The following is a 10744-nucleotide window of genomic DNA, read 5'->3' as shown; positions in this document are numbered from 1 at the left end:
TTTAGAAACCGTGACCAAAAAGTTGGCTAACATCGCCAAAAAATTTGAATGCTATATATCTTGACGTGCCACTTGATTGACTTTGGGTTAAACATAAACAATTTCTTGAAAAGAGCAAATCTGAGTCTCGTGTGCTGACATGACACGACTACAGTTTGGTTGTATCGTCATATCAGTGATGATGGATGAACATTAGCCCTGCCTGATATAAAGAAGACTGTCTAATTAAGGACTCCTTCATACAAAGGAATTCCATAGGATTTCTATAGGATTTGAATCCTTAGGATTTTTTTTCTGTGATGTTCGTTTGATTTATAGGATTGGAATCCTTAGGATTTTTTTTCATATGATTCATTTGTACTATATTTTGAAGGAAATTTTCCATCCACTCATACTTCTTTGTAGAATTTCTTTGTTTTTCCTATGCTATCAAACACTTCTCTAAATTCCGTAGGATACAATAGGACATGACAACCTATTCCTACAATTTTCCTGTTCCCGTGTTTTGAGAATCCTGCGAATCAAAAAGGCCCTAAACAGGGAAAAGAGGATGGTTCACCATTCGGAATCTCTCGCGCGAGACCTTACATCTCGAGTTGCTAACCGCACCGGCGCAATTTTTTTTCTTTCCCTATGCACTTACATACACGTGGGACCCATGCACGCGGGCCATGCCACATGGTAAGCGTTAGTAACAATGAGTTGAAGGCAATAAACAGAAATGTATCAAAATGTACCTCAAACACAAATTATAGGATCAATTTGTGTCATTTTTAAGTTTATGTATGAAATTGTACCCATCGTGCAAGTTTGTGTACTGTAATTGTAATTAACTCGATTTTTATTAACACAACTTACAAAATGTCAAGTCCCTAATTTTATCAATGGCCGAGAACTTAACGTTCAGCGTGTAAAAGTCGGTATCCTATCTTCTTCTTTTTTTCCTCTGAGGAACCGATAGTCTCCGCATTTTGTTGATATCGGCTACCGATTTGTCTGATTAGTAGGCAAAACAGTTTGCGTTTGCATTTAGAATAGGCTATTTTCCCTTCCCTCGTCTTTACTCCATCCGCCTCGCTGTCGCCGTCGGCTGTGGACACCGAAATGCTCAGCCTCGGCGCCCATCCCTTCTCCCCGCCTCCCTCCTCCTCACACTACACTCGCCTCCGATCGAGACCCCGCTGCTCACCCACCAGCTCCGCGCCGACCGTCTCCTCCTCCTCACCGCCGCCCACCCTCCGCTTCCTCCGCGGGGGCTGCGCCGCCAACCGGAGCCGGAGGGCGACGACGATGGCCGCGGTGGTCTCCCCGGGGGACGGCGGCCTGGTCCACGACCTCGTGTCCTCAGGCGTCACCGCGGCCATCGCCCTCGGCCTCCTCCGCTTCTTCGAGGAGCTCGCCAAGCGCGGCGTCTGCGACCAGGTCAGTCACTCAGTCAGTCAACGGCCTGACTAACTTGCCCCCAAAATTTACCGTTTATCTAGCGCGTCAGTGTCTGCATCAGGTCACCGATTTGCATACTCAGTTTTAGTTTGTATGTTATACCATGTGACAGTAACAGTGACATGGCGACAGCAACGAGGCCATCCCTAAAGGAAAACAGTAGCGAGACCAGGGCACTACCGAATTACTACATTGATTTCCCAAGTTCTACTATGTAGCAGTAACGAGATAGTCAGAGCTGGAGTCGTCTCACATTCTGCTGAATTGTTGTTTGTGTTCACCAGGGATCGAATCCGTTGAATTGTTGTTATCTGAATTACAAGCTGCGACTCACAAATTATACTGCAACTCATTTGGTTGGTCGGTGCTTTTTGTAAGAGAACTTGGGATTGTGCATCACTGTGATGTGAACTGTTGTAAAACGTAGTAGACTACTCTTCAGGCTACATAACATAGGACGCATACGATGCTAAGTATATTAGGATTGCCATTTATAGAATTATCTGTTGCATGATATGATTTGACAGAAATCATATTTCAGGTGTGATTAATGATAAATTCTCCTTCAGTCCCAAAATAAGTGTCTCAACTTTACAACTTTGTAGAGACACTTATTTTGGGACGGAGGGAGCAGGTAGCTAACTTTTGTACAAAGAACACTTTAGGAAAGACAAGCCTAATTCGGCATGCTGAATTGAAATAATCTAGCTGCTATTGTCAGTTATAAATAGAACTGATGGTGAAATGTCATTTATCAAGGTTCGATTAAATCGGCATGTTGAGTTGCAATGTAGAGGCTATTGTCAGTTATAAATAGAATTGATGGTGAACTCTGTCATTTATCAAGGTTCGATTACATCGGCATGCTGAGTTGAAATCTAGCTGCTATTGTCAGTTATAAATAGAATTGATGGTGAACTCTGTCATTTATCAAGGTTCGATTACATCGGCATGCTGAGTTGAAATCTAGCTGCTATTGTCAGTTATAAATAGAATTGATGGTGAACTCTGTCATTTATCAAGGTTCGATTACATCGGCATGCTGAGTTGAAATCTAGCTGCTATTGTCAGTTATAAATAGAATTGATGGTGAACTCTGTCATTTATCAAGGTTCGATTACATCGGCATGCTGAGTTGAAATCTAGCTGCTATTGTCAGTTATAAATAGAATTGATGGTGAACTCTGTCATTTATCAAGGTTCGATTACATCGGCATGCTGAGTTGAAATCTAGCTGCCACTGCATGAATTGCTCTATTTTGTATAATTTGTAAGTAGCATTCATATGTTTTTTTTTCAGTGCTTATGATCCGGGTATAGGCTGCTACTTTTAGATACTTTAGAAACTCAAATGTTTCGGATGAGGGACTGAAAGTTGTTGAGATATCCACAAATCCTGCTATTGTTCAAAATATAGTTCTACAGCTGATTATGGTCAGAGTACTAAATGACCGTGCACTAGTTTTCTAGTCAACTGCATTTGTTTAGTTGCTCTAGAGCCCTTTGATGCATCATTCCTGCGACAGTCCATCTTTCTGAGTGAAAGATGAATTCTATTATGTAGCACTGGCAGAGGACCCCATAGGGCAACATATCTTGTTCCATATAATCCAACAATTGGGCCCTATTATCCTTCAGAGAAGACACTTGAATCTCGTCATGTGCTATTGACCCTGTTGAACCTAAGTGCGGACATAAAGTACTACTCTGCCTCTACTCCTTGGTACATGCTAGCTATAGGCTAAAGAGGAAAGGCAATTAAAACAATCATGTGCTCATTTTAGCCTATGCCTTCGACTTCACCCTACCAATTTTTTTAACGGTCCTCCGCCACTGTTCTTTTTTTTTGGATTATGTACTTTTCTTAGTAGAGCTAACAAGCTAAATCACCATAACTTAATTTCCATCCAGAAATTGCTTACTACACATACCATGTAGTCCTCCGCCACTGTTCTGTAGCCTACCAAAAACCCATTCCATGAACCATTGGGTTGTGCACAGCCCACCCTGTTTGCAATTTATTCTTGACTGATCTCAGATAGCCTGTCTATACATCATGAACTCAGAGCCTCCAGATGATATTTACGGTTGCCTACTCAATTAATTCAAGCAGAAGTGAACTTGCTCACAAAAGTTAACACAATGTGCCATGGCGTACATTTGGCAACTAAATATGCTAACCACTGTAACATAGCCAATTAGCCATGTATGGGTGTCTTTTTCTTATTGAAATGTGCAACTTCATATAGACACTTTGTATTGATAAATGTCCTTTTTTGGATGCAGAAACTGAATAGGAAACTTGTGCACATAACTATTGGGATGGTATTCTTGCTCTTTTGGCCTCTTTTCAGGTAATTGATATCTGAAATGATACTGTGAATGTACAGCATCTTGGTGTTCAATACTAATGCTTTATACAGTGCGGGAAGGTATGCTCCTTTCTTTGCTGCACTTGCACCAGGGATTAATATTATAAGGATGCTTCTATTGGGGCTAGGAATAATGAAAAATGAAGCGATGGTCAAATCAATGAGCCGATCTGGAGACCACAGGTGCCACAGTCAATGCCAACCCTTTGTTATTTAATACAGATCTTTTGTCTTGAGATTCTCCTTTTCATTTTCTATGGCATTATCGAGTCTTGCTTTGGCCGGTTCAGGTTATGATTCCTTTCTTCCTGTTTTTCTTTTGAACATAGGGAACTTCTCAAGGGACCACTGTATTATGCCACTACTATAACTTTGGCCACTTCTGTATTGTGGAGAACATCCCCAATTGCTATAGCACTTGTCTGCAACTTATGCGCTGGAGATGGTACGTGCATGTATCTGCATTTCACACTATATGTCCTAGAACAAATTTTTATCTTGCGCAACATAATCTGCTGCCTATCTTCACACTGTGGCTGTAAACAGTATGCCAAAAGAATCAGCTGCTTCGCCCTTCCTAGACGAAAGCAGATATAATTAGGCTGTTCACCCTTCGTCGCTGTATGCTTCCAGGTATAGCAGACGTAGTTGGGAGACGCTTTGGAAAAGAAAAGCTTCCATACAACCCCAACAAGTCATATGCAGGAAGCATAGCGATGGCTGTGGCTGGTTTCTTGGCTTCAATTGGGTAAATACTTAATGAGACCATGCTACCTGCTTTTCCCCCTTCAATGTGCCTTGTTCAATCGTGTGCTCTCATATTGTTCAGGTACATGCATTACTTCCACAGTTTCGGTCTCATGGAGAAAAGCTGGTACATGACCTTGGGCTTTCTTGTGGTCTCCGTAGCCGCCGCACTTGTCGAGTCACACCCCATCAGCACTGAACTGGATGACAATTTAACCGTTCCCTTGACATCATTCCTAGTCGGTAGCCTCATTCTCTGATGTTTAGCGCCAAAGGAAGAATACTGTGGTCATTCTTTTCACCACGTGAACTTCCGACATGTAACAAGATTATCGACAAGCATGCGATATTTTTGTTGTTGTAAATGCTGCTGAACCATAGGAACAATTTTCTACGCCCTCCGTCTCATAATGTAGTGTAGTGTCAAAAAACGTCTTAAATTATGGGACGGAAGGAGTAGCTATTTATCCACTGCCGTTTACATACTGAGATTGGTCCCAAGGTTGACGCTGTATGCCGTATGTCTTGCTCTCTGGGGAAAAGAAAAAATTAGAGGGCAAAACTTGAGCGTTTATACTGATCTCCTGTGCTTTTCTTTGCTCGCCATGGTGTGCTTCCGCATGTTGTCTTGCCTGCGTGAGCTAGGGTACTCGGGTTTTGACAGCTTCCAAGGTGACGCTCCTCAGAGCATCTTCAACAGGAGTAACTATTTTAGCGTGGCTGCTAGAGCCAGCGCTGCGCTATAACTGTTTTTTACGCGCGGCGCGTTCGGCGCCTGTTGGAGATGCTCTCGGACCGTGGTTTCTGCTTGAAGTAAGACTGCAGTGCCGAACTTTCTACTGTTCGAAGAACACTGAACACTTGTGCATAACAAAAAGTACTAGTACCATTCACATGCCACATGCCCCTCCGTGCTCACCGTCATTTTGTTGCGTTTGTGCATCTTCCTAACTGACTTCTTCACGTGATCACGTGCACCTCACGACATGCAAAGCGCAAAAAGAGTAACGTCCACATATCACGACATGCAAAGGCTTACGTTAACACAATATAAAGATACGATTAGCATGTACACGTACTTCGGTTGGCGTGAAACAATTGACGCTGCCGTTTCCAATCTGCCGCGCGCGGCATGCTTGCTAGTTTTGTTGGATTCAAGCAGTTTGCATCCCCCATTTTGATCTCCCCTTGGTCGTCAGCTGGGCACGCAAAAATGCTCTGCCTCGGCGTCCATCCCTTCTCCCCGGCTTCCTCCTCCCCACTCCACACCTGCCTCCTATCGAGACCGCTCCGCTCACCTGCCGGCGCCGCGCTGACTGCCTCCTCCTCGGTGCCGCCATCCGTCTGCTGCGGCTGCACTGCTGGCCGGAGCCGGCGTGCAACGACGATGGCCGCGGTGTTCTCGCCGGTGGGCAGCAGCGGCCTGGTCCAGGACCTCGTGTCCAGTGGCGTAGCCAGCCTGATTTGTCAGGGTGGTCCGGTAATAGAAATATTTACACAAGTTTTGTTTTATTTTAAACGAAATGTTTTTACTACACTATACATAAGCTATGGGGGAATTCCAGGGTGGTCTATGGACCACCCTGGCCACCCCCTAGCTACGCCACTGCTCGTGTCCTCGGCCCTCACCGCAGGTGTCGCCCACGGCCTCTTCCATTTCTTCCAGGGGCTTGTCAAGCGCAGCGTCTGCGATCTGGTCAGTAAATGATAGTACTTCAAGTGTAAAAACTAATGATGAATGGACCCCGATAAGTCTCGAATGTTCGGATTTTGTAACTCGGACCCTGATCCCTGATAACTCTATATAGGGGGGGGGGGGGACATCTTAAGTCCGCATGCTAAGTTGAAGTCTAGCTGCTATTGTCAGATATAAACACAAATGTTCAATGAAATGGTTATACACAAATGTGATGGGTGAATTCTTGGCATGAATTATTTATAAAAAAATATGTGCATGAATTGCTTGTAATTGTAATTAGAATACGTTTGTGATCTTTTTCCAGCTATCGTTCAAAATATAGTTCTATATCTGATCATGGTGAGAGTACTACGTACTAAATAACTGTGCACTAGTTTTCTAGTAGTGAACTGCACTTGTTCAGTTGCTCTAGCCCTTTGATGTGTTATTCCTACGCCAGATCAACCGTTGGAGTGAAAGATGAATTCTATTATACAGCCTAATTAACAGAAGCCCAGTTCCTTGTTCAAAAAGAAAAAAACAGAAGCCCAGTTCATGACCCATTGGGTTCTGTACAGCCCATCCTATTTGCAATTTATTCTACGACCGATGTCATCAGTGACGGAGCTAGAATTTGAAACCAGGACAGTCCTCCTAAAAAAATGACGACGAATGTGAACATTTTAGTAATTACCACTACCATATATAAACAGATAAAAAATGTAATCTTACAAACATCGACATGGTTATTCATCGAACCATAAAATTGGACATATTATGTGTCGATGTAGTGTTGTACAAATAATAGTTCCCTGGCTACCAGACTTCAGACTCTAGTGAATCCAAGGAGCGCGAAGGACTAGAGGAGCTGCCGGGTCTCGACAAATTCAGGTATGTATCAAAAATCTTGTCAAATTCGATGTAAGGGCATTTCTAACCGGTCCCCTAAAAATAAAGAAGAATTCGGCGGAGTAAATCCTTAGTGGAGTATTTTTGCTCCATTAAGTTTTGGCCGGACCTAACCGATCCCATGTATATAACGGAGTAAAACTTACTTTTGACTTATACATTTCGTTAAACACCTGCCATGCACCCCCGCGACCATGATGACCAAGCCGGCACGGCTAGTGAGCATGCCGGACATGCCGTACTCAGTACTGCTTCTTCCTCTGATTCTTCGTCAATCAGGGAGTACTCACTGCAAAGCCAAGCATGGCAACATGGCCGACGAAGAGCTCGTTCTCCTTGGTCTGTCAATATGTCACGAATTCAGAGCCTCCAGATGACATCTAGGGTTGCCTATTCAGTTATTGCTCACAAAAGTTAACTACGTGCCATGGCCTACATTTGGCACTAAATATGCTAAACATGTTACATAGCTATGTATGAGTCAATGAGTGTGTCTGCTATAATGAAATGTGCAACTTCATAGGCACTTTGTATTGATAAATGTCCTTTTTCTGGATGCAGAGACTCAATAGGAAACTTATGCACATAACTATTGGGATGGTACCCTTGCTCTTTTGGCCCCTTTTCAGGTAATAAAACTCTGAAATGAACCTGTCAATTTAAATCAGCATCTTGGTATTCTATACTAATTCTTTATAATTTATACAGTTCGGGAAGGTATGCTCCTTTCCTTGCTGCACTTCCGTCTGCGATTAATATTTTAAGGACTCTTCTATTGGGGCTAGGAATAAGAAAAAATGAAGCAGTAGTCAAAATATTGAGCCGATCTGGAGACCACAGGTTGCACATTTACACATGCCAACTTTTAGTTATTTAATTCTTTTCCTTTTTTTACCTATTATTGCTATTGAACACAGGGAATTTCTCAAGGCACCATTGTATTATGTTACTGCTATAGCTTTGGCCACTTCTGTATTGTGGAGAACATCTCCAATTGCTATAGCACTTATCTGCAACTTATGCGCCGGAGATGGTATGTGTATCTGCATTAATTGGCACTATAGATCCCAGAACAAATTTATTCGTGCGCAGCATAATCTGCTGCCTACCTTCATGCCGTGGCTGTAGATATATTTTGTTTTTTCACCCATTGTTGATGTTGTTCTATATGCTTCCAGGTGTAGCAGACATAGTGGGGAGACGTTTAGGGAAAGAAAAGCTTCCATACAACTCCAACAAGTCATATGCTGGAAGCATAGCCATGGTTGTGGCTGGTTTCTTGGGCCTTTTTTTTTGAATTTTCAACCGGGGGGGGGGGGGGGGGGAGAATCCCCCACCTGAATACATTGATCAAGGTGGGCTAAAATCCCAGATACCTACAAAGCATCAACTTTACATGAGGGAGGGATAGGGGGGGGGGACCGAACACATCACGGAGGCAACGGCGAGAGCGCACGCACCCATCCCCCGATTGCGATCGACGAGCATCAGGCAGCCGATCACACCAGAGGACCGCGTCCTCCCTACAGCAGCAGAGCAGGCGGGCAAGAGACGGCGGCAGGCGTTGAAAAACGACCGCGTTCCGGTGTTTCCAAAGCTGCCAGCAGCACAGCATGGCGAACTCAACCTCCGACTCGACGCCCAACGCCACCGCAGCTGCAAGTGCGCCGAGCTTGCACACCGTAACACCGTCGACAACGACCTGGACATGTCTCCAGAACGCCATCGCGAACGGGCAGGAGAAGAGCATGTGGTCAGCAGTTTCCAGAGCTGCAGAGCAGAGTGGACAGCCGGCATCTTCTGCATCGACAACGCGTTTCCGAAGCGGGACGTCCCTTGTGTGGATGCGTCGTTGCACCAGCAGCCAGCAAAAAAACTTTACCCGCGACGGAGCACGCGCCTCCCAGATCATGGGGGCGAAGCCAGCGGCCACCCCGCCAAACCGCAGGAGCCTGTATGCGGAGCTGGACGACAGGGCGCCTTTGGTGCAGCGGCGTGAAGAAGCCTCCTCTCATCTCCCCTGGCCCGCGCTGGCAACGTGGCCAGGAGCGCAGCGACCACCGTAAGTTCGCGCTCGCCCACCCTTGTCAGCCGAGGCACCAGGCAGCGAGCGAGGCCGCGTGCGCGCACCTGCCCGACCGTCGGCTCCGCATCCAAGGCGTGGGAGAAGAGGGCTGGGTACGCCACCGCGACAGGCCCGCAGGGCAGCCAGCTATCCCACCAGAAAGAACATGTGCTCCCCTCCCCGATGTCGACCACGGAGATGGCGCGGTAGAGCGGGAGCAATTTCACGATCGCAGCCCGGTGCTCACCAAGGGCCAGCTCGCCGCGAGCAAGGAGGGAGAGCCCACCAGCCCCGCCCCATATCCAGGCCGCCCACCTAGAGTCTGGGGTCGTGTGTAGGCGATGAAGCATCTTCAGCAGCAGACACAAGTTTTGCGTTGCCAGGTCACGGACTCCCAGCCCGCCTTCGCTCTTCGCCCGGCACACCTGCTCCCACGCAACAAGGCATTGGGCACCCGAGGCCCGTTCAATGACGTTCCAAAGAAAGGCACGGCGGAGCCTGTCTAGCGCACGCACCACGGCTGGCGGCAGCAGCAACGGTTTCTTGGCTTCAGTTGGGTAATTACTTAATGAGACCATGCTTTCACGTACTTTGCTTAATCTTCATTCTCATATTGTTCAGGTGCATGCATTATTTTCACACTTTTGGTTTCATTGAGGAAAGTTGGCACATGACGTTCGGCTTCCTTGTGGTCTCCATAGCCGCGGCACTTGTAGAGTCACACCCCATCAGCACTGAACTGGATGACAATTTAACTGTACCTCTCGCGTCATTCCTGGTTGGTAGCCTCATTTTATGATGTGCAGCGCCAAAGGAAGAATGATGTGATGTTTCTTTCCATCATGTGACAAGATTATCGACAAGTATGTGAGATAAAAGGGAGCAACTATTTGACCATTTCTCGGTGATGCAACCCAACACAAATTTTTGCATTTATGTGATGCCGTGGTGAGAGGGGAGGGGGGTTTGTAACACACACGATGCGGCTATATCTCCCACGTGTCGGGGCACGACTTAGAGGCATAGTCGCATGGTGGGTCTATCGCAAGAGGGGTAATCTTTACACATCTCATGTATTGAATAAGAAAGGGATAGAGAGTTGGCTTACAATCGCCACTTCACACAATACATGAATATATCATACATCCAGAGTACAATCAAGGTCCGACTACGGAACCAAAATAAAGAAGAGAACCCCAAATGCTAGATCCTTGATCGTCCCGACTGGGCTCCACTACTGATCAACTGGAAACGAAACAACACAACGGACACGATCTTCATCGGGCTCCCACTTGAGCTCGGTTGCGTCATCTGCGCTGGTATCATCGGCACCTGCAACTGTTTGGAAGTATCTGTGAGCCATGAGGACTCATCAATCTCACACCTGCGAGATCAAGACTATTTAAGCTTATGGGTTGGAAAGGGTAGTGAGGTGGAGCTGCAGCAAGCACTAGCATATATGGTGGCTAACTTACGCAAATGAGAGCGAGAAGAGAAGCAAAGCACGGTCGTGAACTAGAAGTGATCAAG

The 10744-nt window shown here is 45.8% G+C and overlaps 2 protein-coding genes across 2 annotated transcripts; both read left to right on the top strand.

The window, feature by feature from the left end:
- The first annotated feature begins 1039 nt into the window (after positions 1-1039).
- Positions 1040-5142, top strand: LOC125545199 (probable phytol kinase 2, chloroplastic). The gene is made up of 6 exons (XM_048709082.1): positions 1040-1422; positions 3730-3797; positions 3867-3998; positions 4145-4260; positions 4449-4563; positions 4645-5142. The coding sequence occupies exons 1-6, from the start codon at positions 1105-1107 to the stop codon at positions 4820-4822; spliced, it is 927 nt and encodes a 308-aa protein (XP_048565039.1). The 5' UTR covers positions 1040-1104; the 3' UTR covers positions 4823-5142.
- A 633-nt stretch (positions 5143-5775) lies between these two features.
- Positions 5776-10013, top strand: LOC125546997 (probable phytol kinase 2, chloroplastic). Its single transcript, XM_048711056.1, has 8 exons — positions 5776-6028; positions 6128-6258; positions 7711-7778; positions 7858-7989; positions 8067-8182; positions 8328-8421; positions 9751-9771; positions 9836-10013. The coding sequence occupies exons 1-8, from the start codon at positions 5776-5778 to the stop codon at positions 10011-10013; spliced, it is 993 nt and encodes a 330-aa protein (XP_048567013.1).
- The last annotated feature ends 731 nt before the right edge of the window (positions 10014-10744 follow it).

The sequence above is a fragment of the Triticum urartu genome, chromosome 3, assembly GCF_003073215.2.
Source record: "Triticum urartu cultivar G1812 chromosome 3, Tu2.1, whole genome shotgun sequence".
NCBI lineage: Eukaryota > Viridiplantae > Streptophyta > Magnoliopsida > Poales > Poaceae > Triticum > Triticum urartu.
The sequence above is the reverse complement of the archived record's forward strand: the minus strand, read 5'-3'. Positions and strand labels throughout refer to the sequence as shown.

What these genes read in the sequence shown, in the direction of transcription:
- LOC125545199 (XM_048709082.1), top strand. Translation starts at nt 1,105, where the DNA reads ATGCTCAGCCTCGGCGCCCATCCCTTCTCCCCGCCTCCCTCCTCCTCA. An exon ending in CAACTTATGCGCTGGAGATG is followed by an intron (nt 4,261 to 4,448) that starts GTACGTGCATGT and finishes GTATGCTTCCAG; the next exon opens with GTATAGCAGACGTAGTTGGG. An exon ending in GGTTTCTTGGCTTCAATTGG is followed by an intron (nt 4,564 to 4,644) that starts GTAAATACTTAA and finishes CATATTGTTCAG; the next exon opens with GTACATGCATTACTTCCACA.
- LOC125546997 (XM_048711056.1), top strand. Translation starts at nt 5,776, where the DNA reads ATGCTCTGCCTCGGCGTCCATCCCTTCTCCCCGGCTTCCTCCTCCCCA. An exon ending in TGGCGTAGCCAGCCTGATTT is followed by an intron (nt 6,029 to 6,127) that starts GTCAGGGTGGTC and finishes GGGGAATTCCAG; the next exon opens with GGTGGTCTATGGACCACCCT. An exon ending in CTCTTTTGGCCCCTTTTCAG is followed by an intron (nt 7,779 to 7,857) that starts GTAATAAAACTC and finishes TAATTTATACAG; the next exon opens with TTCGGGAAGGTATGCTCCTT.